Here is a 26860-nt window from a genome sequence, read left to right on the forward strand (position 1 = left end):
CTCACTGCCAGTTATCACAAACACCACTGCTGTTGTTGCTGCCAAGGGTGGCAAAACCAGTTATCAGGTTTAGGGGGGAATTACTTACACAGAGCCAGGTAGACTCGGGTTGCTTTTTCCCTTAATTCATTCAGAAATGCATTCATTAATACATAAACCATAATTTTGAAACTTTTTATTTGGGATATCTTTGTTTCATAGTCAAATTTGCAAAAAAATAAGAAATCGAGTACAGAAAAATAATTTTCCAGCTAACTGTATTTGTGAGTCTGGTGTGTTTATATCTGTATAATCAGTTTGACTCAGACGAGCCACTAAAACAAATCTTTCTTTCCAGACATCTCAGACAGACAGATGAGAGCGGAAAACGGATAGACACCGACAAGGAAGCCAGCTAATTATCAGCTATTGGCTGATCAGGATACACAGCATAGAGCGTATCAGGAGCTAGCACCATGACGGAAAACTGAGAAGGAAAAAGATGATAAAGAAAAGTGGTTTCAGTTCTTTCTTGAGTATAAATCAGAACAAACAACATTTACACGAGTGGTAATTTTATATTTCATTCTTTGTAATTCATAGAGCACCGTCTCATTTACCTAACTTACATGGTATTGCCTTCATCTTCAGTTAGCATCTACCTGGACTGATAGATGGAGGTCGTCACTGACATAACACACACACACCCTCACAGATGTACAACACCCCCTGAGATTGTCCTTCTCTCTCACACACACACACACACACACACACACACACACACACACACACACGTAGCAGACCACACTAACAGATGGGTAGATGTCCGAACCTCTCTTTAGGCACACACACCTGTCAGGTTATGTAGTGGAGACGGATGTGATGGATGCTATCTGTTTGTCAGGTCTTCTCCGTAGTGTTGGTCTAATGAGGCGACACCCTGTCCTGACTGACACAACCAGGTCAACAGGGTCAGAGACAACTCTGTGAATTACTAACCCACATCCATAAATAACCACAAGGTATCAGGACAGACCAGAGGGGTTTCTCTTCTGTTAGCAAAGCCCTGCAGGGCATCAGGTAGTTCAATTAAAACATGCATTCTGATTTAAACTCGATCCAAGTTTCAGAAAACGTCTCTAAAAGAAGACTGATGGAGCTGCTCCATGGGCAGAATCAAACCAGCTGACAAGCTGCTGTAAACTTTACACTGAGGCACAGCTATGGGCAGACATGTTGGTTTAGAACAGGGGTAGGCAACTCCAGGCCTCGAGTGCCGGTGTCCTGGAGGTTTTAGATGTGTCCATGATCCATCACAGCTGATTTAAATGGCTAAATGACTCCTCAGCATTTCTTGAAGTTCTCCAGAGGCCTGGTAATGAACTAATCATTTGAGTCAGGTGTGTTAACCCAGGGTGCGATTTAAAACCTGCAGGACACTGGCACTCGAGGCCTGGAGTTGCCTACCCCTGGTTTAGAAGAACCAAATCCTCTCTTCGGAAGAAATTCAGAGTGGATGCCGCGTAAGACGTGTTGACAATTTGACCGGACAGCAGGCTAATGCGTGCGTACAACTGGAGTATAAAAGAGCTACAAAAACATTTTTTGCCTGTTGCAGCTGAAAAGTTTTACATGGGTGTGAAATAATCAGAAAAAGTCAGGTCCTGAGTGGTGAACCAATCCTTTTTTTCCCCCAGAGTATGAAAAAACTTCACACTGTCACAGACAATTTGCCAATATTGTAAATGGAATCATCTGAAGCCATATGAATGCATGATTATTCCCGACAGTGCCACCAGGCTCCATATCACAGCACTGATCTGAAAGAGCCACATTATCAAAGACTTTCTTATGTGCACATGTGACCCATGAAAAAGCCTGTTGCACCAGTACTGTTCCTGCTAGGTTTATGTGTTACATGGTACAAATCTAAAAAGCCCATAAACTTTGAAAAATGCTAGCTGCATGATTGGGAACAAACCGCCCCTGAGGGATGAACCGTCGCCTGGTCCATGAGACCAATGGAAGAGTCGCCAATGTTCTGGTTTTATTACCAACCAAAAACCTACTGCTCCTGTTGCAAATGCAATATATAAAAATAAATGAATAAAGCCTTATCAAATCCAAAACTAATTATAACACTTATCTCTCGTCTCAAAAATGTTTTCTCATTCCTACTTTCCTTTGAGCTTCCGGGAACAAAAATTATCACTGCAAATACCCCCCCTCGTTTTATTTGCATTTTTATCTATCCTGTTGGAGTAATCCAGTATGCCTGGCTGCTAATAAAACACCTCTCACCTAGCTGACTTCATTTGACTTGCTAATAAAACTCAGCTGTTATCGGGGCTTTAATTAAAATACATCACTTTGAAAGTGAGCAAAACACTTTTTTCCTGTTGCAGGATATGTAAATTCAATTTAGGCTGCACATAATCTCGGTCAATGTTTGTTACACCTGATTTGTGCCACCGCAGTGATGCAGATGTGCGTGAGCAGCGGTTTTCATTTAATGCGCTGCTCTGTGAGTGTGTTACTGTTGTGGTATGTTGGGCAGAGCCTGAAACTGCAAGTTATTTGTTCAGCACATCATGTGAAGCACCTTTAATACTGAACGACACACAGAGTCCATCGTTGGACGGTGTCTGGTCGTTCAGCTTGTGTGCCCTTATAGGTGAATAAAAACGAACATAGGAAAATAAAGACAGTACACAGTAGAATTAGTCTTGAGACCACACAGTTTTTATCTGAAAAAAGATACTTTCTCAATATGATAATGAAAACAAGTTGAGGGTTTACACCAGAGAACAGTGAACAGAAGTCATTTACTGCAGGAGGAATAGGGCTGCCAACTTTTACCTGCAATAATTCAGTTGCACTGCTCTTGAACGGGCATCCAGATGAATCTCATGCACAGGCTAACATTGAGCCCACCCATACATGTGTCTACAGTCATGCTAAATAAATAAAGTATGCATTCTTTCAAATCCAGGATTTCACATATGTGTGAAATTGGTCTGTAGCAGGTTTTACAGTTAGGTCACTGCAACAACATAAGACATACTAGATTGTGCTATTATTATCATTTTTATTATTATTATTGTTTATGCCAAAATATAGAATCAGTGTCTGTTTCTATAGCAATTAGGATGTTAAGTAGCAGCCAACTGCTGTTAACAGAACGTGCTTGCTAATGATTATCTGATCCTGAGCAAGTGTGAGCACCTTTTTTTAAAACAGACGTTTTGGCAGTTTGGTGGTCCGGAGCGTTCCGGCTGTGTGTTAACACAATGCAGTGATCTCACATGAGCAATTGTTGCTGCCCAACAGCCTGGGAAGGATTGCAAGTCAATTTCCAACCAATTTCCAGTCCATCATTCTACAGTCAGAAAGATTATTCACAGGTGGAAAACAGTTCCCAGTCTTCTCAGGAGTGAACATCATAACAATTCCCCCCCTAGGACAGAACATGCAATGCTCAGAGAAACTGCAAAAGAAAAAGAGCTGCGGACTGAGACTCTACAGGTCTCAGTTAGCATGTAAAAAGTAAAAGTTCATGACAGTACAACTAGAAAAAGCCTAAATGTGCATGGCTTGTGTGGAAGGGTTGTCAGGAGAAGTCTCCTTTTGTTCTAAAAAGAACGAGGCAGCGTGGTGAACGCTTGTAAAATTCCACCTAAACAAACCACAAGACCTCTGGAACAATGTCCTTTGGACACTGATAAAGTAGCAAAGTGAAGATATATGGCCATGATGTACGGAGCCAAGTTGGAGGAAAACTAAACACAGCATATTAGCACAAACACCTCACACCAACTGTCAAACACAGCGGTGGTGGAAAGGTGATGATTTGGCAGCCATACAGGACCTGGGCACTTTGCAGAGTTGACGCTGAACTCCTCTGCACACCAAAATGGGCCGAGCTTTAGCCGTCAAGCGACAGGTCAGTGAAACCAAGCACAGCATCAAATCTACAACAGATTGGCTGAAAGAGAAAATAATCAAGGAGCTGCAATGACCTAGTCAAAGTCCAAACTTCAAACTTATTAAAATGCTGTGCCAGACCTTAAAACTAGCGATTTATAAATGAATACCTGCAAACTTCAATAAACTAAAGCAACTTTGTAAAGGAAAGTGGCCCAAAATGCCTCCACAACAATGTAAGAGACTGTTGAAGTCATACAGAATACTTTACTCTAAGGAAATTATGTGGTTACAGTTGCTCCAACAGACTGAACTCAATTCAATTCGATTCACTTCAATTTTATTTTATTTACATAGCGCCAAATCACAACAACAGTCACCTCAAGGCGCTTTAAGGTAGACCCTGCAATAATACATACAGAGAAAACCCAACAATCATATGAGCCCCTATGAGCAGCACTTTGGCGACAGTGGGAAGGAAAAACTCCCTTTTAACAGGAAGTAACCTCCAGCAGTACCAGGCTCAGGGAGGGGCGGGGCCATCTGCTGTGACCAGTTGGGGTAAATAATACAATATTTTACAAAGTTACAAAATATAAGAAATAGCTTTATCCAGAATACTACAGAGATTAAATATATATGATTGAAATTTTACTCTAAACTGTAAAACAACTTATCGCTGCTTAAGGTGGTTCTATAAGCTGCTTAAGCTGCTTAAGCTGCTTAAGGTGGTTCTATAAGCTCAACTTTCCCATACTGCTTCTGTATTTAGCCTTAGTTTTCAAATGTTGTTCATTTGGGTTTTTATTGAAATTATTTTAAGACACACTAAGGACCACATGATTCATCATTGTGTCCTGATACATAAAACATTGGTACCTTTACCTTGACTATATGTGTGGCTAGTTAAAAAAATAAAATAAAACCAAAGGTTTGATGTCACTTTAAAAACTATTCAAGCTTACTCCTGATATCAAACACAACCTCAGCCCTCATTAGTCTCTTTCTTTGAGATAACCACCACAGTGATTCAGTTGTTGGACAGCTGATAATAACTACAGATAGCATCCACAGCGACTTCACATCAAAGTGACAAATCTGCATATAGTTCAGAAAGAGCTGCACAGTATGAGCTGGATATGTAGCAGAGACATAAGACGGAGATTAGAAGAGCTTTGGACACAGACAGTGTACAACAAGCTGACGCTACACAGGCTTACTAGTACACTAAGGGCCCGTTCTTCGTACGTCGCTTACTACATCCAAGATCAAATCATCGCACTAACTCTGAGCTCGCTATTCCGGTTCCCCGAACACACCTGTTGTTGACGATTAGTATAGCTGGATGAAGTAATGTGAGATCACTGGGTGGCCCAACAGGGGCTACGCATCGATAGTAGAAACATTGATCGGCAACCCTTTGATTGGTCGGCGAAAATGTCGAAGGAGCGCGCTCGGTATTCTTCGGCAGCAGAGCAAGAACTCATGAGTGAGGGATTTTAGGAGTTTCAGAGTCTAATTAAAACGCAAGGGAACACTGCAAAGGCTGCAAAAGCAAGGAGAGAGGGCTGGCCGAAAGTTGCTGACAAATTAAACTCGTAAGTAATTTAATAATAACAATAATAATGGAGTGGATCTATATAGCGCTCTTCAAGGCACCCAAAGCGCTGTACAATGCCACTATTCAGTCACTCTCACATTCACACACTGGTGGAGGCAGCTACGGTTGTAGCCACAGCTGCCCTGGGGCAGACTGACAGAAGCCAGGCTGCCATATCGCGCCATCGGCCCCTCTGGCCAACACCAGTAGGTGGTAGGGTAGATTTATCATATCACACTATATTATCCAATATTATATTACATTATATTATATTACATTATGTTATATTATATCCCCTTTCACATTAGAGCCACAACAGGACCCACTAGAACATGGGAACAAGTAAAAGTGAAATATAAGAATATTCCACAGAATGGTAATATTTATCACTTATATTGCTTTTCGTCTCTTGGACAGAGACCCTGAAATAATCTGTTTGTTTGTTCATAACAGCAACCAAGAAAAGGGGCAGCGCAAAAAAAGACAGGTGGTGGTCCTGCACCCCCTCGTCAACAAGTTGGTTAAGTGAATAATACCCTCACGGGAATATCGATATCTCTCAATGAGCACACTGTCGCGCTGAGCTAAAGGATCCTGTCTGTCCCGCAATATACGCTGAATTCTGAGGACTCTCCTTATCAATCTTGCACCTTCCGCAATGGGCTGCTCGCGTAAACGGACAGGACATGGCTGCGACAGACTTCCCAAATCCACCTTCGCTTTTATAGCCGTGGTCTCTCATCTTGATTACACGAAGTAAATTGCAATTGCTACTCTGAAATATGAATTACATCTGTAATAATCACATACATGTAATAGAATGTTAATAGTACATTTCCCTTTTTTAGGAAATGACCTGTATGTATCTGTGTGACATCAATAAAAGGATCAAATACTGCATTATCTTGAGTTACATTGATGTTATTTATTTATGGTACAACAGTGGTAAAATATCGCTGTTGCTTTCGTATGAATGACGCGGGCATACCTGCGTGGCCGCGATCTAATCCTGTTTACATAAAGTAAGCCTGCTCCCGAGCAGGTTTACGCTTACGGCTCTGTTGCTATGACAGCAAGTCCCGGATGGGCTTCGAAGAACCGAACGATCCAGGATCACGCGAAATCGTCAACAGTCAAATCCGGCTAACTTACTTAGCGAGGTACGAAGAACGGGCCCTAAGTCTGACCTGTGTCTAACTGCTGTGACAGGATAACAGCTTTTGGCTAAAATACAAGTGCACTTCCTCGAGGGAACAGAAATATACACCCACCCAGCTCTACAGCAGACCTGATGAACAGATGCTAGAAAACAACAAAGACACACACACACACTTCATTTATTAGAGAGACAACAGTGCATCAGTCTCATTAACTGTGGCCTTCATCAATAACTTCATTAAAACCTTTGTCAGCAAAAGCTGAGCTGTTGGACTGTATGAAACTATGAGTATATGTTAAAGTTGTACTTGAATTAATATTAGTATGTTAACACGAGCAATTTAAGTACAACACGACCATAACTTTGATGTGGAAATTCAAAAATAAGTCAAATATTCAGCTTCCTTCACTTTTTATTTTGATGCGCTGAACCCACAGGTGTGTCTCGTGTCTAATTTCTATCTATTAATTCATTGAAATTGTTACATTCTAAAATCAAGTTAGCAGTATTGTTTCAAAGAACTGTGGCTGCATCTGGCAGCTATGATGTGAATTTATGAGGCAACAGAGGACAGAGTAGCAGTTCATTTTATCACATTAGAGACGGTGATTCGTGAACACTTCAACAATTCCTATCATGCTTCCACTGTCTTGAGTGATAATGCTTTTAGGGAAGACCACAGGGTCAACGCTAGTTATCAAGAGCCCCGCCTCTTCTGTTTATAGTGAGGTAAGGTAACAAACAGAATGTTAAACAGCAGCTGTTGCTAACTTTCAAACGCGCTTTCTTCACACAAACGTAAGCTGTAAGTACAACGTTAAATGTGTGTGCTTTACCCGTTTCAGCCAACAGAGGAGGATGTTGTTCAGCTTTTATGGTGTTCCACTTTCAGCGACCTCACAGTAGCTCAGTAATTACACTTCATTAGATATTCTTGACTTGTTTTAAATCAAGTTTTTTTTATCCAGCCCCAGAATTCTCTTCTTTCACATACTCAGAGTTACTGTCTGCACCAATCTGACACTTAGCCTGAGGTCACGTGTGTCTTTGAATATATTCAGACCCCTTACTTCTCTATCTGGCTTCAAACTCCTGCATTATAAGGCCAGGACTGCTAATGTGGCACCCTGTGGCAGGTACTGAAGACTTTGCAAAGTCATAACTCTGAGTGAGCACAGGCAGAGACTATGACAAAGACTCAAGAACACATTTTAACCACAAATATATGAAGTTTCACCTCTATGAACGATTATGCAAAGGGCATCAAAATGGGCAGAGTAACAATGCTGATGCAGACGAAAAACAGATTCTGTTTTCTGCTGACTTTTCATCCTGATATCACTGCATCATCAATGGATTAAGGAGACAGAAAGAGCTACTGTATAGGATGCAAACACACACACACACACACACACACACACACACACACACACACACCTTACACATCTAGTACAAAAACAATAAATAATAATGAAGGTGACCTGACGAGAAAATCCAGGCTGTGTAGTTGTGTTTGTTATCTCTTAGCTTGGCTTCACTTCTAAAGTCTGAGCACTCCTGGTGAGATAGTCTGAAGAAACTTCCAGACTGTGCTACAGTTTGTGCATAAAGCCAAAAACAGCACTTCCTTTTTCACATGCCATGATGTAGTTACTGGCACTCTTTGGTTGTTTATAAGAAAGCCGGAGTAAAAAAAAGTGTGGGCATAAAACTTGCACAACAAGCTCATCCTTGAAAGAAGCGAGCTTGCTCATCTGACTGACATTTCTCTTTGTCGTGCCATTCTGGCAACAACTTTATACAATTACCTGTTTTCACGTATACAATACAAAAGCAGGAGGCACTGTTACCGGGCAACAATGGCTTTACACCTACCCTTTGAGGAGAAAACAATTACAAATTTTTACTATTAACCACATCTTAGTGACAGAAACACAAAAAGGAACTCCCAGTCACCAGTTTCAAACCTATTTGGAGAAGCCTAACTGTGATTCTCATAAGCAGTGGTACTTTCCTTAATTCAGTAATCACATGACAGGTGATGCGCTTGTAGGAGGAAGTTCGTTGGGCATCTTTCTTTGCCTTTAGACAATAATTCTGATGGCAAAAGAACCAAACGGGACAGGCGCAAGAAAAAAAAAGGAGGGGGTTCTGGTAATAATGCCGGGAGCAGAGTTTTGAACCAGTTGAAGCTTATGGAGGGATTTTTGGGGGAGACCATGCAAGAGAGAATTACAATAGTCAATGCGGGAGGTAACGAGACTATTAAACAAGAATGGACGCAGACTGGGTGGAAAGAGAAGGACGTAATCGGTTAATGTTGCATAGATGGAAATAAGCAGAACAGGTGAGATCACTGATGTGAGATTTATAGGACAGTGAACTGTCTAGGATGACACCAAGGCTCTTAACCTGAGGAGAAGGGAAAACTGTGGAGTTATCAACAGTGAGAGTGAAATGATTTGCCTTCAGTGGGCTGGATTTAGTGCCGACAACAAGGAGTTCAGTTTTATCCTCATCGAGCTTTAGAAAATTAGGATTTTAATTCCGATAAACATTCTATAAGAGAAGGTGGGAGGGAGGAATCAGGCCAGCGGGAGAGATTTAACTGGGTGTCATCAGCAAAACAGTGAAAGGAAAGATGAAATTTATGGAAAATGGTACCAAGAGGGAGGATGTATGTTATGAAGAGAAGAGGGCCTAAGACTGTACGTTGGGGTACACCAGAACTGACCGGGAATAGACGAGAGCGGAATGATTTGAGTTTAAAAAACTGGAAGCGGTCAAGGAGATATGATTGGAACCAGGCTGGGGGTGTGTCGGAGACGCCAAGAGAGGAAAGTCTGTTTAGAAGGAGAGATCGTGTCGAAGGCTGAACTCAGATCCAAAAGGACAGGAAGGCTGAGAAGACCAGAGTCAGCTCTGAGTAAAACATCATTAGTGAACCATAGCCTAAATGGCACAGTGGTCTACAGATCTTCAGGGGTGGAGATATGCACATTATGCTAATGTTTTGGACACAAGGTTGTGAAATCCAGAAGAAAAAACAAACCCATCTCCTGTGCACGATATCAAATCTCAGCATCCAGCTTCAATGGCAGCGTGCTAACACACGAAGCAGCTGTCGAGTGCTCCCAGCTGTTTTCAGCTTTGTGATAAGAACTAAATACTGAAAGGAGATCATTGATAAGTCTTCACTGTCAGGATATCCATATATACATGTAGATGGAAAGTTTCATATTATATAGGCAATTAAGTGACAGTGCTTCCTATGTGATGCTGAGGAGTAATGCAAAAAGTAATGTAATGAGCAATTCATAAATTACTTTCTATAAAGCGTAAAAAGGTAAGTAATACACTGGACTATGTAATATTGTAATAAGAGCAATGTTATAAAAGAAACATTTCACTATATCTTAATGTATTTAGGAACGCAACAACAATGTGTTGGTATAGCCAACAGAAAAGAAAGAAAAAAACTTTCAGCACTGCAAAATTTTAATCTTTTTTTTTAACTGTGGGAGAATGACACTCACAGGAGACATGCAGTTCTCTGTTTGGCCTCAGTCAGTCAGGTTATGTTCTGCTCGAGTGTGCTTTGAGGCAGTGGAAATGAGGTTAGTAGGCAGATGACAGAAGTTGGCATTAAAGCAAGTGGATCAGAGATGACCTCAGCATGGACTCTGGCAGTCTCAGATATCTGTTCATAAAAGTAGAAGTTAAGGAAAAGAAGTGGGAGCCCTTGAAACTGCAACAGAAGGATCGACAGGAGGAGGAGATGGGAGAGTAGAAGAACAGTGGAGGAAGGTGTGAGAAAAAGAAGAAGAGAAAAATAAAGAGCAGTCAGGACTTCTGAGCGAGGAGCTAAGAAATGAAGGAGCCACAAAAATAGCTCCGTGTTTGTAAACCACGCCGACATGCATCATGGTTAGAAGTAACTATTTTACATAGAGATGACCCTGATCTGTTGGAAAGACTTTGCACAAGAAACGTGGAGGGAAGAGCAGGCAGCTGGGGAGAAGAGCCGTTCTGATCTATTCTTGTCCCGACCCCACCATCCCCCATCGCAACTGGACCTCAGAGCTGCCCTTAAGAGAGAGCGAGGGGCTTAATGTGAAAGAGTGTTCATGATGTGTTTTATCTGATAGTGTGATTAAAAAATAAAGATCGCTTTAAACCAATCGCTCTGTTTCCTCTGATTAACAGTTTACGCCTCAGTGGCTTGCAGGCAGAATTGTTGTTCACTGCTACACGTTCACAAACAGCCTATATGGAAATCAGACGATCCACCTCCACTTACAATAAACTATTTTATTCACCACAAAAACTGTTTGGCGTAGGCTGAAATAATATAAACAGAGGGGGGAGGGGGCTGCTGATGAGTAATAGATCAGTTCTTTGTAAAGGCAAGAGAAGCACAGTCTAACATAAAGGTGATCATTACTCTCCTGTCTAAACACACACACACTCAGTCTGTAGTTCCTCAATCAAAACTCATTTAGAGGGATTTGCCTCTGGCAGCCTAACAAACAGACATGCTTTCTGCTCGTCTTTACAAAGAAATATTCTCCCTGTTTCATATCCATCAACCTAAAATCAGTTATCGTGATTTATGTCTTTAATAACACGTTGTGCTCTGCATGATCAGACTATTACAAGATTCCATTATTCAGTTTTACTTCGTTGTCTAATAAAACAAAAAAAGAAAAACTGCACTAAGATTGAATTTCTGTCAGGATATTTGGCAATCAACTCGAGCGTCTTTTACCTATAAAAGACAGCAGCCTATAAAAATAGACCCTGTAAATAATCTTGGTTGGGTTCCCCGTCTTGGCATCACACACACACACACAATTCAGAGGAGACACTGATATTGGTGCGCTTAATCTTAGCTCACATCATCTGCTCTCACTCTGTACCAATACGTCATCCACAGCCTCCTAAGAAACACATTCACATGCTTGTGTTTCCATCACATTTCTTATACTTCGTGCACACGCACTCTAAGAAGAGATATCCTGTAATTCACAGGGTGGGATGGGCCGACATTCTGCAGACCTGCTGCCTGTGCACCTTAAATCAAATCTTTACCTTGCTGTACTCTATAATTCATGTTATGAAGACATATTTGTCACAATGCCACCATGTAACCCGGCTTATTTCCACACAAACTGACTAATGGCTGTTTTAGACGTCTGCGGTAGCGTCTACGACGTAACCTACGTTTAGTGGTCGACGTTGTTGCCGACATTTATACTTGTGCTGGTGCATATTCACCTTATGGTTGAGTCCTGGTGCTTTACATGCAGTGCCAGCAAATAGAAACAAATAAAGTGCCTTGTTCATCCCTTCACATCAATTTGGACAATTTCAGTGATCTCACTCCAGAATTTTGCTTTTATATTAGTTTCCATTTTTTTACATTGAGACCGTGATTATTGATAAATTAAAAACTAGTTGCAGGCTGCATGAACATGACATGTAGTTACATTTTGAGGGAGGTGCACTTCAGGTTATGCCATAAGGTTAAAGAAGGGTTTGCAGTTATAGTGGATGGTCTCTGTTTGGCTTTGCACTTCTTACACATTCTTTAACGTGATATTTTAATGATATTTCAAGCTTTACTGTGTTCAGTGTGTTTGCGTATTCGTCACACTGGAAACTGAAAAGAAGAATTCAATATACAGAGGACAAGTCAGAATATAAAAAAGTAGCTCTCATAGGTAAGGTGTTTTGAGAACAGCAATCTTGCAATGTTAGCTTTTCCACTAGCTCCCTCTTTTGGAAAGAAGCAGGAGTTCTCGCCTAAAACTGCTGACACAGGGAAGCATTGAATGTTGGATGCGTCACTTGCTGTAATTGTAAATGCTCATGACAGTGATTGCATGGTAAGCTGCGGTTACCTGAAAGGCGATGCTGCTTGGTGCTTACTCTGTTGGCGTTTTGCACAGTGCAACAAAGGTGGAGCATGGCAAACATGGTGAGAATCATGACCACACTCTGAAGCAGCAGGGTCAGCTCAAACTGCTTCCCTATCCTGCAAGAACAAGACCAAGGCAACCAAAATCAATCAGGACTTTAGATACAGAGCTCTTATAGATCAGCATGTAGTCCGGTAGGATCAGCTGTATTTAAATACAGAGCCTCAAGGCTGACATGACAGGTTAGCACCTTTAAAAGGAATAAAACAGAAAAGCAAAAGGATAAAAATTATGAGTAAAGAACAAATGCTTTCTTACCAGAAAAATATACGCAAGATGTTAGCTATGAGCAGCACCAGACAGACTCTGGTGGAGAATCCCTCAGTGTTGCTGCTTTTCTGGATCTCCTGATATTGCGGCACATAAGGCAGGGCTCCCCCAAACACCATTACGAATGATGCCAGCCAGGAGAGCAGCGTCCACGAGCCCTCCATGTCCTCCTCCTGGAGAACCACCTCGGCATCCATCACAGCAAGGGAATATTACGAGTGTTCAGGAGGTGGATGAGTAGCAGTAGGAGATCTGACAGACAGCAGGCCACTGTCAGAGAGTCAAAGTAATGGGAGGTCAGCAGCGTTATCATTAATGGGCATTATGAGGCGCCCAGAGTCACTAACCAGAGATTAACATTGCCCGAGTGCAATTAAATGCCTCATTCTTATATCTCACATCACAATTTTCATGTTTATTTCCAGCACTAAATCTCTTACAGGAAAGTAGCCTGTGCATGATGACCAAAACAACCAAACTTACATAAAACATGAAGCAATATACTTTCATATTAGAGCCAAAATGATCTCAGTCAGCTGATTCTGGCCTATCAATGCACACATACAATGCAGGCATAATACTGCTTTTAAGCTTCTTTATGCAGAACATAATGTTGAAGTAGACAACTATGTCATTGTTGCATAGTCTGTTACAGTTTCACATATTTGCTGGTTGATTAGTCAAAAACAGCTGTTAAATGTTTATCTTTTTATATTTTTTTAAAGTACAAAAGGCTCATTATTGTCCAAATACAACTTCTAAATGTTGGCAGTTATCTTATTTTTCTAATCATTTTACATCCATTTCCATCAATCAAAATCATTCAATAACACATCTTAGGCAAGCTCTGCTGTTACAGGCAGGCGTAGTAGTGATTCCAAACAGAGGTGCAGCAAAGAAAATGTTCATTTTTATTCAGGTTTCCCAACAGTTACAATAAATGGACCCATGACTGTCTGGAAATAGTATACTGTACTTTAATTCATTACATAAATAGGTCAAGGAGGACAGACAAGTAGCAAACTACTTTTCTATTATTTAAACTTCTTGTCTTTTATAGTGGCCACATATCAGAACAGGGATCACAAGTGGGAGTCAAAGGTCTGGGAATGTACAGCAACAGAGGACATGGACTGCCAGGAGAGGTTAAACAGTCACCGGCTGGTGAAGCTAGGGGCGTTACTAAGGTGACCAGTATGGGATCTACCACACTGTTTAAATAACAAGTCAAAATGCATATCTGCACCGACTTCTGTCAAACTGCATACACCAGCTTTTCTTTTTTCTTCTTAGCTTAAATGTTCAGTTAAACATATTCTATTACCAGGCTGTCTTCATAACAAAGGTCCTGGTAATTCAAAATGTTTTCTTAAATTAAATCTTCAAATTAATATTATTATTAGCAATGCAAAGTGACTACTGTGACTACTTGGCATGATAAGATAAGATAAGATAAGATAAGATAAGATAACCTTTATTAGTCCCACACGTGGGAAATTTGTTTTGTCACAGCAGGAAGTGAATTTTATTTTACTTTATTACAAATGGTCACAGTAGTTCTCTTTTCCCTCCAAACAGTGTTACAATATGTTTCAGTAAATTTGATTTCATACAGTTCCCTAAAACTCCAGTTCCCTATTGTTGTTCTTCAGTAGAAACAAAACAAAAACAAACGTATTTTGTGTACACAAAACCCTGACCTACACATGCTGAACAACAGTGAGCAGTGGCATCATGCTTGTGGGTACTGTTGTGTTCCTGTTCAGTAATGACTGTGTAATATTTTCATTATCAAACCTTGAAACGCGCTAGAATGAATGTGCTCTTTTGATTGGTCACAAGGCTCAGCTGACGAATCAGTCAAACCTGGAAATCCAGTCAGCACTGGGTCAACACACTTTTGTCGTGATAACACAAAACCCTCACCAACAGGTTCTCTTCTTGTAAGACTGCTGCTGTTAACCTTTTCTCCTCAACGTAACAGCAGATGCATTGAGTGGAATCTCCTGTGTACAGCCTGATTAACATCAGAGGGCATTTATTTGTAATAAGGACATAACGGCTGTAAAAACACCAACATTGCAGAAAGCATTTTAAAGGTGTGATGATTAACAATGCAAAGTGAATGAAAACCTGCAGCAGACCTTTAACACATTCCATAAAAAGGTTTCTACGTGTTTTCCAAAGTTAAATATTATTCAGGAAATTTAACAGTCCAAGGCGTCTCCAGCTACTTCCCTCCGCCTGCTGTAGAAGTTAACCATCACATGAGAGCAGCCCAAATGTCATGGACTACATCTGATAACACAACGAGCTTTGTTACGTAAGCAAAGCATAGCTTCTTTGGGTTGGGCTAACATGCCTGAACTTCCAGACATCAATTTTAGGCTACTGTGCCAGCCTCAGAGTAACAAGACACAGAGGCCCAGCATTCACAGCGAGTGGTTACATTGTTATAAACAGATGAAGGTTTCGTATAAGCCTGTGCAAATAAGAACTTTTAAGGGCAAAAATTAAATCACCAAAGAAAGTCTACCGTTTTCTATAATAGTAGAACGAGCTCACTGGGGCTGATTCTGTATCGCCCCTTATAAGGATTTTATACCCCAGTAAGTTCCCTAATTTAAGAGTTAACTTAAAACTTCAAGCTTTACTTACCAAGCCTCGTCGTTCACTTTCCGCCCGTTTGTAACATAAACAAAACCCGCACACGAATTCTTCGGCGTCAAAACACACCGGGCTCCCGGCAGCTCCAACTTTCAAATCCAACTCGTTCAGATGAGGAGAAACGTGCGCGCGCAGGCAGGCGCACACGCACTCGCACGGATACATCGACTTCTATCTTTTGTTTTAGTTAATACAGATTTAACAAAGGCTTTTGTGTGCATGTTTCTATGACCCGGACGCCTAAATGAGGCAGACTACTGCACTGAACAAATATCTGAATGTCAGGAGTTTTATGAAGCTACGTGGGGTAAATAAAATCTACAACTCTGTACTGCCCATTCAAAACTCGCTGTACTTTGGAGCAGCTCTCGCGAGATTCTCTGTGCTTTGGAACAGCTGACTGTGCTGTGGGTGTTGTGCGAGATTGCTTACTTCGAGTAGATAGCAAAACAGTCGCTAGATAGCGGTTTGAATTTTTGTGCTGTTTAGGCGCTGATAATCATTTACATCACAACATGGCTGAGACGGACCCCAAATCGGTGCAGGACCTTACCAATGTGGTGAGTCGTGATCGCGAGGCAAGCTAGCTTTAGCCACAGTAGCTTAGCCTTAGCTAGCAAAGCCAATAACAATGCTAACGATAGCAAGCTATCTGAGCTAGCAAATTTTAGCACTTATGCGGTGTTTCGTGGATTTTGTTTGGTGTGTAAAACTCTAGATTCAAAGTGTGTGTTGAGCTTGTTGCATCCAAACCACAATCCCAGACTTTAGCTCCAGAATGTTATGTAATGGTCAACCGGTCATGTAAATGGCATCACCAAATTCCAACGAGTAAACTGCACAGAATTATGTAAAAGTTACCTGCAGTACATGTTCTATCCTTATTCACCTGGCACTTATATATAGTAGGTTTCCCTTATCAGTGTCTGACTACTGAATATCGCGCAGTTTCACACAGACCTTAAAATGTACAGATTATATGTTAATGATTCTTTTAGTGTTTCCTATACGACAAAGCCTGCGTAGGCAGTGTTTGAGTGTTGCCATAGAGATGGGGGTCAGTGAGAGACGTTCAGCTTCAGTAAACCTCGCAAACGTTTAAAAACCACCTCCGCTAGTTTGAGTCATTTGTTGTTATGCATTACCTAGTTTCCTACAGTCGTATTCACACAGATTTAAAGAAGCTGAGGATTAACTTGACTGTTATGTGAAGGAGATGCAGAATGAAGAGATGGGGGGGGGCGCTGCAGGTGTACTTGTTACAGTAAATCATAGATCCATAGTCAAGCTTTTAAGTTGTTGGCATAGAAACAGATTCACAGACCATATGCTTAAGTGTTTGTATCTGGCAGTGTTATGACTTCACTTTATATCTCCATAAACTTTAACTACTAAGTGGCTCCAGTTTCATAATTTCTGCTCTTTTCCCCTCCACAGGTTCAGACTCTGCTGCAACAGATGCAGGACAAGTTCCAGACCATGTCAGACCAGATCATTGGAAGGAATATCCTAATAATCATCTAAAACATTGTATTGATTATATGCATCAAAGTTAATAATTGTAGGCTGGGTCATTTGTTCCGTGTTAGCTGACTTTGTGATTTCCAGTTGTAATTACCAGCCTTAACTAATTCTCCACTTGATGAAATGAGCACACGTATTGATGACTTGGAAAAAAACATTGCTGACCTGATGACCCAGGCTGGTGTCGAGGAGATCGAGGCAACACCAGAAAAAGCTAAAGAGGGTCAAGGGTCATAATGAAGGTAATCAAGTAGTCGGCACATCTAGCTTTGTCAGTTTTCCTGTAAATATGTTGAATGTCAGCTTTAATAGTGAATGGTTTTCTAAATCTGTCCCACAGGTTCCTAAATCACAAGGCGTGAAGTCGGTCCTGTATTCAGGAGCAGCAGACTTTTTCCATTCTGAAAATGACTAATATTGATTTGGTGTGTCGTTGTGTGAAATGCTTTTTTATATATTGTGAAATGGTTATGTAATGACTTGAAAATTTGAACGTTACTTGTAAGCTAGAGTAGTGTGACATGCCCTTCAGCACCTCAAGTGCTCATGTGCAGGATTGCAGATTTAGCGTACTAACCTGGAGGTTATTTTCATATACATGTATATCAGTAGTTGAATTCCTTGACACGAAAGCAGACAGTGTTGGTTTTGCCCTAGCCTCTGACGAGGACTAAAACTTGCAGGCTAACAGGTTAGTACAAACCTCTAACCCAGTGTCCGCACCAACACGGTGCAGCGAATCTCTAAAGCTAGCAGTGTTTCACAGTGAGCACTGTTACAACCATTGTGTGGGATGCATTCCAATCCTGATAGTCTTCTATTAAAGCTATTTAATACACGGCTGTTTGTCATGTATGGTCAATACTTGGAAAGAGGGGTGCACTATGAAGTGAGATCAGTGAGTTATTGGAGTTGGTCAAACTTAAAATCAGTTTTCTGTAATGAAAACTGATTTTAAGATAAGCGGCTCTTTTAACCTAAGTCACTATGGTCACTTAACCTGAAGACGTAAGCCGCTCGGCCGCAGGTTATGTTCAGAGTTTGTTTTAAAAATCCATATTTTCAGAGTTTTTATTTTTTTTTTTTATCCATCGCATTTTTAAAAAGTGTTATTTATACGCATGTTCGGGGAATAAGTTTTATGTGTCACAAGTTGTTAAGCTGCACTTTAGTGGAACCACTAAAATCATCGTCAGGAAATTGCATTATGTATGTGCATGTTTATTTTAGTGAAGCAAAAAAAAAAATGTATAAATGTTAAACTTCATTCCATCTCTTTCCTGCTTATCCAGTTAAGATGTGTGTGTGGGGGCAGGAGCCTATCCCAACTATTTAGTACAGCCGTGTCAAACTCCAGGCCTCGAGGGCCGGTGTCCTGCAGGTTTTAGATGCGTCCTTGATCCAAAACAGCTGATTTAAATGGCTAAATGACCTTCTCAGCATCTCTTGATGTTCTCCAGAGGCCTGGTAATGACCTCATCATCTCATTCAGGTGTGTTGACCCAGGGTGAGATCTGAGATCTAAAACCTGCAGGACACCAGCCCTCAAGGCCTGGAGTTAGACACCCCTGATTTAGTCCAGCATACAGAACCCACACAAAGAGTACTAATGTGAAATTCATTTCGCAATCTGCTGACAAATGAAAGCGATTTGTGCATTTCCTTTACATCAGGCACATTTAATGTATCCAGTCTAAAAGACTCAGAACTATTTCTAAGGTGACAGCACTGAAATTACACTCGGCAATAACATAATAAATTCTAATTTTTACCACTTTATGCACCAAATCCAGTTTTTACACCATCTGATAACGTCTGAGATTGGAGTAGATGGCACTTGGATCATTTTGCGTGGACACAGAGTCACGATGCATGAAACCCCTTTTTACACGAGCGCGCACTGAGCTGAAAACAAATCTCTTACTGGAGTTTTACGTTTTGTCAAGCCAGCTACAGCAAAGAGAGCCTGCCTGTGTTGAATGTTCTTCGTATCATACCCCTCTGGTGCTGACAGAATTTTTAACAATACATCCAACTCCGAGGTGCTCTGCATTTTTCTGTAGTTTTGTTTTTTTAAACCAGAATCGTATTTTCAGATGCAAATTCTGTGGAACGTCTCAGTGTTGCATGGTTTTTAAATCTATATTGTTTATAATGTAATGAAATTATAATCAACCTCTTAGGTTAGGACAGTTTGTAAAATGTAAATAATCATTTAAACCCTGCATGTTGAAACTTCATCATGAGCACCACAGGGACACCAAGGGTTTCAGAATTAATAAGGACAATGACACAGCAAATAAGTATGTGAGCCCATCATGGACAGTGCATAATATATTCAGATGTATGGAGTGACACGGCACAAAAATAAGAATCTTCAGTCACTGGGCTCAGAAGCACTTATTGTCATTAAAGACTCTGTCATCGCATCCACAGATGAAATTATCTACTGTAAACTTTAGTGTGCTATGAACTGGAAAATGCAACTTTTACTTTAAAAACTACAACATTTAGTCTCATCAGTTCAAGAAGAGGTCACGCAACACGCTGGAAAACACCGGTCATAAAAGTTTGTTTAAATGTATTTCTGCCCTTAAATAAAAATCAGCGCATGCATATATTTTCATTGATTTTTTCCAAAAAGCAAAATCTGTTGTCTTTGTACCATTTTAATTAAATATGGGGTTTAAAGGATTTTAAAGTTACTGCCTTTTTATTTGCATTCTAATCAGTGTTTCCCATTGTTAATTTTAAAGCACTGTGTTTAGAATGAACTGGCCCTCAGTCTTATACAAACTGTCTTTGTTAATGCAAACCGACACCAGCAGAATTATGCATTTGAAACAACACTTCCCCAAAAGTGGTGTTTAAGAACTCGTGACAGCTTCTTTGGCCCGTTACTGCCTAATGGGAACCTTTATTCAGATTAATGCAAACAAAAACATACAAACAGCAAATAACAGCAGTTTTTCCAAAGAAAGTGTTGAACAAAAACAAACACCACTAAGCAAAAGCACATTAAGCACAGCTCGATCATACCACACAGTTATAAGTACAACATGGGCAGTCTTTGAAAATACAATAAATGCAGCATTAAAGTACTGTATGTAAAATTAACGGAGTGGTTCCTGAATTGCAGCTTATGTCACCTTTTAAGACGAGAGACTTGAACAAGTTTTAGGTTAGAACTCAAAGTCTGCCTCTGTCATGTCGATGGCCCAGGCAAACTTCTCCCGTTGGGTTTTATTGTAGATTTTCTCTATAGGTACCTCCATGTTTTTACACCTGAATAGATGGGAGGAATATTAAAAATGAGCCTAAACGTCTTTATTCAGGTTTAGATCTTTTCACCTAGAAACAGAGGTACACAGACGGTAAAGTTCAAACAAACCAGCTATCACTTCTGAGTCTGAGGGAAAATATCAGTATACATCTTGTGTTATATATTTAACAGCTGGTAGTGTTCACTCACCAGGCCACGGATATCCGTGGGTCTAAGTAGTTGAGCTTTGAGGTACCCAGAGCGATCTGTTTGTTCTCTTCCCTGTCGGTTGCCTGGACCTCCAGCTTCAGCAGCTGCTCTTCACAACGCTTCACTGCTGCCTTTTTCCGCTCCACCAGCCTGACAGAGAAGGAATCATCACTGGTACAGATATGTGTGGATGGAAGAACCTTTTTGTATCACTTCCTCTCACAGTGTAACAATTAAAGAGGAGTTTGTGTAAATATTTGAAAATAGTAGAAAAGACCCGAAAACAAACATTTTTACTGGGGGGGGGGGGGAAATAAATCTGATGCTGTCATTGCAAACGCATTCAAAGTTGTTCAGCGCTTTCCTATTTACCCTGTGATGAAAATATTAGATATCATGAAACCATTCATTGCCTGAGGGTCATTCGAATGAATGAATGAATGATATTCTAAAAATAGGAGGCATACAAGAAAAAGGAAAGAACGATGACGTAACTCCAGCAGTGCACCGTGGATTCCACCGCAACCATTTTAAAACCTTTATTCTGATCTCGGGTACACACCTGTAAAGTTTCATGCTCTTGTTTTTTTTGGTTGTATTAAAGAAAAAAAATGTTCAGGACAGAGGATATCAGGTATCTGCCAAAATGGTTAAAGCTACTTCGTGGTAGCCCTCAGTCCAACGCATGGACAGGACAAAATGTTACCAAAGCTTCTCTTTTGTCCGCCGCACCACTACTGACACTCACGCTTGCAACTTCGGGTCCGAACTCCCCTTCGTCTTGGCCTCCTTCTTGGCCTGTTTCAGCTCCGTCTTGGCTAAGGCCAGCTGCTCCTTCCTGGCATCAATCTGGGTGGAGAACATATGGATACAAGCTCTCACACAGGCACCACATTTAAATTCAAAATGTGACAGGACAGGCTGTGGATCCAAATCTCTTTGGGCAAGATACTAACCCCGTGTTTGCCTACTGGTGGTGGTCAGAGGGCCCGGTGGCACCAGTGTCCGGCAGCCTCGCCTCTGTCAGTGCGCCCCAGGGCGGCTGTGGCTACAATGTAGCTGCCATCACCAGTGTGTGAATGTGTGGATGACTGGATGTGTAAAGCGCTTTGGGGTCCTTAGTAAAGCGCTATACAAATGCAGGCCATTTACCATTACCATTTACTGTCACTTGAATTCTCATCTGTTCTTCAGTCAATTAACAATGAGAAGAATACAAAAAAATAAATGGTAAATGGCCTGTATTTATATAGCGCTTTACTAGTCCCTGAGGACCCCAAAGCGCTTTACACATCCAGTCATCCACACATTCACACACTGGTGATGGCAGCTACATTGTAGCCACAGCCACCCTGGGGCACACTGACAGAGGCGAGGCTGCTGGCACCACCGGGCCCTCTGACCACCACCAGTAGGCAACGGGTGAAGTGTCTTGCACAAGGACACAACGACCGAACCGAGACTGTCCGAGCCGGGGCTCGAACCGGCAACCTTCCAATTACAAGGCGAACTCCCAACTCTTGAGCCACGATCGCCCCTTTCTAATCCAATTTAAATTACTGTGTCCAATAAAATATAAACTAAAGTAACTTTCAATCAAGCTGCCCTTACCTTTGCCTGAAGGTTAGCCATGGATTGCTCAAAGGTCTTTGGCGGCGCCCGCTGGTGGTTACACAGAATAGCAACTGCTCTGTTAGCTCGATTGTAGGACAACAGTTTCTCTGCCACATTGTCAGACTCTGAGGAATTTTAAAAAAAAAAGTAATTTGTATTTAAACAAGGAAAAAAATCCAAGTGAGAACAGATATCAAACCAGAATTATGCACAGAAACTATTAAAGAGAAACTCATGCTGACACGCCTAATGCCATTACCTCACACAGCGACAAAACATCAAGCTTCAAGTCACATTCATACAATTACATTCTCCTATTTCATTTATACACGTGTATTAACTTCATCTATTCCTCCTGTGGTTCACACAACACTGCCTGCAACCACATGTCAGCCTGCATATTGGCTCTCAGTGGCAAGCCAGAAATGAGACGAGTATGACACTTCTATCTCTGAAAGGGAAAAATCATGGCCGAGGCAGCCAATGGGACTCTGATAAGAGCGAGACCGAGATGCACAGCTCTGGGTTTAGTGATAATGTACTCCTGTCATAACTGAGAAACCCGACTGACATCAGGATACCTTGAACTAAGCCCGCTAAATATAAAAGAGGGTCACTGCAGTGTTTTCACTGGACCCTGTGACACAATGAGCTGAACTGATGGCAAGTTACATTATTAACCGCCCTGCACCAGCACCTGAGGAACACGAGCCACCGCTTTAAAATGCTCATGTGTGGTGCAGAGCATTTAAAGTCAATTTAGACTGTTACAGTGCAGCGAGCAGGTGTGACTGACTGTTTGTGAGCTCCTTAAGTTGCTGCTGCAGAGTGATGGAGGCGTTGTATGTCCTGAAGACTTTCGCAGTCAGACCGGGCATTAGAGAACTCAGGTGTTTGTTCAGAACGCTGGTCTGCAACGAGAAACAGGAACAAGAAAGAAAACACATAAATCAACACATGCCATCTACCACTAGGTGGCACTGTGGTAATGTGCCACTGCGGTGGCAAAGAATCTCCATCTTACAAATAAATCAAAATAGAATCTCTGACTTCATTATCATCATCCATTAGATCAGGGAGAATAAAACAGATCATAATTCTATGTCTCACTGACATTTCTGCAGGTGTTATAACAAGTTTAAGTTGTATATAGCTAGTTTACATTTCCATTAACACCTGAGAAACAGCAGTCTTTACAAAACAGATGAAACAGAGTTAACAGTGTGAGAGGACTCACTGGAGTTAGAGCAAAAACCATATGCTCATGCACACACGGCAGTTTCAGGTGCAAATATAGACTTGATGAGGAAGGCGTCACATGCATTTTGAATATGGATGAAAGCATTCAGATGTGAAGCAGAAGTAATTCTGATAGTCTATAATAATGATGCTGGTTTAATCATCAGGATCAGGACCTACTGGGGCCACAGGCCTGTATCACTGTGTCTCACTGCAAGCTGAGTGGGTGTTTTTCCATGTATACATATAGTGTATGTGTGCATGCGTGTGCTGGAGCACGAGCACGCAGGTAGAAGCATCTGCTGCTGTGGCTGCCTTGCTAACGAGCTACCTAACTCTGGCCCTACGATGCTAATGAAGGAGTTTGCAAGTCTATGGGGGGAGTACGATACCTCTCACACCCCCAACTCCCTCGGCATGGTGCGCTGTGTGTGTGTGTGTGTGTGTGTGTGTGTGTGTGTGTGTGTCATCCATGTCTTCTCCTAAGGCGTTATTAAAATGCGTCATTACCACAGTTCTAATTTCCTATCTATAATACAGGATGCAACATACTGGACTTTCTCATTAACATACTGCTATCCAATTTGTTGTGATGGCTACTAATGCCAGGGAAATATCGACTATTGCCTTTCTACACCGCCTATGATGAGGTGCTTTTCATTTCTCACTGGGTCTAATTTGCGTGCATCGGTTCCTCGGCCAAAAAACAAAACCGGTTCCTATAGATGGGTAAATGATACAAAAGAGTGGAGGGAAAATGTACCGAATAAAGGAGCTCGTAAGGACCACAACACACTGCTGGTTGTAATTTAATTCATCTTTGTAAGATGTAGTTATTACAGCTAACCTGAATGATGTGGAGTTCAGTAAAGAGGCTTCCAGAGAAGCTGAAAATACCTGCAATTTCAAAACAGATCAGACATCCAGACCTTAACATAATGTCTGTCTATGTGTGTGTTTATCTGTGTGCATGCTCATAAAACCCACAATCACCTTAGCGAGGCATTCTGCAATCATATTGATGAGCATCAACTCTCCTCGTCTTTCTCTAAAATGTTATTCACTAAGACACGACACTGAATGCTTAGAGATGTGAAATCTCACGGCCTACAAAGCAGCACCATAAGAAGGAGCAGGCCGATGAAAAAACCCGAAACACTCATCCTGTTCTCCTTCAGCTTCACCCTCCACAAAATTAACAGTGATTCCTTTAAGTGAATGCATTTAACTAAAACACTGAAATAAAGTATTTAAGTTCATCTGCCCAGGATGTTTTGTCCTATTTGAGACTCTAGCTCTTCTTTCACCATCAATATGTGCAGCTTTTAAACAAAATCTCCAAATAATGAAATAATGAATGTGCTTTGTCACCCACGACCAGTGTGCAAATGGTAAATGGCCTGCATTTGTATAGCGCTTTTCTAGTCCCTAAGGACCCCAAAGCGCTTCACACTACATCCAGTCATCCACCCATTCACACACAGGTGATGGCAGCTACACACACACTCCTTGAAATTCATCTTCACTGATGTCTAACTCATAAGCCTCGTCTCCTGATGTCTTTCCTCCAGTCTGTGTAGCTGAGTGCAGATGTAGAAAAATAAACTTTCTGCTTTTCTAAAATTGAAAAAAGCAGATAAAAACAAGTTTAAATTGTGCCTGCAGGCTTCAACTAAGGCACTTTCCAAGCACAAAAAAGTACTTGTCGTTATCACGATCTGCACCATTTCTGCCATAGAAATCTTTTCACCCAGCCGTCTGCCGCAGCATTCAAAACAAACACTTTTACCTCGCCATGCGGCTGAACTACACAACATTAACTAGCTTGTTTTGGGGACGCTGACAACTCAGCACTCCTGAGTCTGTGTTTGAGAATACATCATTTAATCGACAAATGCAGCTGCTTCAATGCTCTTATTCTGCCCTTTTGTTTAGGCTGCGTGTTCTATAGAAGAAGAAAACTCGTGCTGGTATAATATCATCAGTGTTGCAATAATGAACAGCAAACTTATGAGCCAAGCTGATTTGGGTATATGTCAGAATCTCCCCCCCTCCTTACATTTCTACCCATCTTCCATCCCCACTCTCCCTTTCTTCTCAGCTGCCTGCCTGTCACCTCTCCAAATTGCCCTCCCACCACCTTCCCCATCCTTTTTTCTACCAATCATCCACCCTCTCTACTAAACCACCCCTCAACTGGACCATTTGGCACTTTTCTACTGCTTCATCTACTACTACACACCTCTTCTGCCTCTGCTCTCTCGGTGTCCTGGCCTTTCCAGGTGTCAATCAGGCCTGCCCTCTGCAGCCATTACCATTCCACCTCCAACAGACACTGACATTTCCTGACACACACAGGAGGGCAGAGAGCAGAAGCACTGTACTCCCTCCTTCAATTGCTCCATCTTTCTCATCTCTTCCTCACATTCCTGTCCTGTGTTGCAACATCCTTCTCCTGCCTGTCAGTCTTAATATGCCAAACACGTGACTGGCTCTCTAATCTTGCACATGAATCTTAATCTGCATTTTCTTCTGTATGTTTTTATACAACACTGTTACTCTGAACATATCGCAAAGTCAGGTATTTTTCAGAAATCGGTTATTGTCTCAAACAGATGAGTGAGGTCGTTTTCGAGAAAGCCGAGCACTCTGTGAGGCTTTGCCGTCTGCCTGAAGCTAGAGGAGAAGGTTCAGAGGATGCCACATTTTGATGTGTGGAAATTCATCCGCCCAACATGTTCACTCTCAATTTTCACGCGCACAGTTTCATTTTTATCTGCCAGGGTCCATCCCCTCTCCCTTTTGAAACTCCCTTTCTGCTTTCAGTCTCCCCCCTGCTTCCAATATTCGAGCCCTTCTCTGCACCTCCCATTTCCTTAATTTAGCCCTTTCATCTCTCCACACCAACGGCTCATCCTCATTCAATCTCATCTCTTACACCTCACAATTTAGTCCCTACTTTTCCCCTCACTGCAGCTTTCTGTCCCTAGAAAATATAAAAAGTGTAATTCTACTTTGCTTCCACCATTTTTTTCTGTTTTCTTAAAATATTACTCGGGGGGGTGGGGGGGGGGGGGGTGGTTCCTCACCCTTTTTAAACAACCTCACACTCAAATCAAATCAGCTGCTTGCTTTTGACACCAACATTTGTGTAGCAGCTAAAAATGTGAACAAAAAAACTCCCATAATGTCCCATGTTGTGACACATTAATAGCAATGATCATATAAAAGGTGCAACATGTTGGAGGAGATGCATGCTGAGACAGACTCACATTTAGGCGGTCAAAGAGTTCGTCTCCGGGCTGTTTATTCTCCAGAAAAAGTTTAAGATTCTTAAACACCTGAAAAGAGATGCAGGTAAAGTACATCAACATGTATAGAGAGAAATAAGAACATTTAATACATCTGCACAGGTGCTGCACTAGATTTTT

General features: G+C 41.4%; 3 protein-coding genes across 9 annotated transcripts in view; 1 reads left to right on the forward strand and 2 right to left on the reverse strand.

Moving 5' to 3' along the window:
* The window catches only part of LOC309710514 (solute carrier family 66 member 2), a 59713-nt gene extending 43807 nt beyond the window's left edge, over positions 1–15906 (reverse strand). Inside the window, exons 1-3 of one of the 2 annotated variants that reach the window (XM_082540056.1) lie at positions 15572–15906; positions 12902–13183; positions 12566–12699 (exon numbers count right to left, since the gene is read on the reverse strand). In XM_082540056.1, the coding sequence (XP_082396182.1) occupies positions 12566–12699; positions 12902–13110 (343 nt within the window). In that variant the 5' untranslated portion in view covers positions 13111–13183; positions 15572–15906. The remainder of the gene's footprint in view (positions 1–12565; positions 12700–12901; positions 13184–15571) is intronic. The other variant, XM_082540057.1, reaches the window with a different exon arrangement.
* Positions 15907–15964: 58 nt separating this feature from the next.
* On the forward strand, positions 15965–18879 carry hsbp1b (heat shock factor binding protein 1b). The gene is made up of 4 exons (XM_082540059.1): positions 15965–16140; positions 17018–17084; positions 17220–17346; positions 17445–18879. The coding sequence occupies exons 1-3, from the start codon at positions 16096–16098 to the stop codon at positions 17339–17341; spliced, it is 234 nt and encodes a 77-aa protein (XP_082396185.1). The 5' UTR covers positions 15965–16095; the 3' UTR covers positions 17342–17346; positions 17445–18879.
* Positions 18880–19988: 1109 nt separating this feature from the next.
* LOC309710502 (DNA topoisomerase I, mitochondrial) overlaps positions 19989–26860 on the reverse strand; it is a 29068-nt gene continuing 22196 nt past the window's right edge. For 5 of the 6 annotated variants that reach the window (XM_082540027.1, XM_082540026.1, XM_082540028.1 and 2 more), the window contains 6 exons: positions 26702–26770; positions 22987–23101; positions 22188–22315; positions 21325–21425; positions 20577–20726; positions 19990–20389 (listed from right to left, as the gene is read on the reverse strand). In XM_082540027.1, coding sequence (XP_082396153.1) covers positions 20287–20389; positions 20577–20726; positions 21325–21425; positions 22188–22315; positions 22987–23101; positions 26702–26770 — 666 coding nt within the window. In that variant the 3' untranslated portion in view covers positions 19990–20286. Of the gene's footprint in view, positions 20390–20576; positions 20727–21324; positions 21426–22187; positions 22316–22986; positions 23102–26701; positions 26771–26860 lie in introns of all 6 variants that reach the window. The other variant, XM_082540029.1, reaches the window with a different exon arrangement.

Source organism: Aulonocara stuartgranti (genome assembly GCF_965226115.1).
Source record: "Aulonocara stuartgranti genome assembly, chromosome: 7".
In the NCBI taxonomy this organism is placed as follows: domain Eukaryota; kingdom Metazoa; phylum Chordata; class Actinopteri; order Cichliformes; family Cichlidae; genus Aulonocara; species Aulonocara stuartgranti.

What these genes read in the sequence shown, in the direction of transcription:
- hsbp1b (XM_082540059.1), top strand. Translation starts at nt 16,096, where the DNA reads ATGGCTGAGACGGACCCCAAATCGGTGCAGGACCTTACCAATGTG. An exon ending in TGCAGGACCTTACCAATGTG is followed by an intron (nt 16,141 to 17,017) that starts GTGAGTCGTGAT and finishes TCCCCTCCACAG; the next exon opens with GTTCAGACTCTGCTGCAACA. An exon ending in AGACCAGATCATTGGAAGGA is followed by an intron (nt 17,085 to 17,219) that starts ATATCCTAATAA and finishes CTAATTCTCCAC; the next exon opens with TTGATGAAATGAGCACACGT.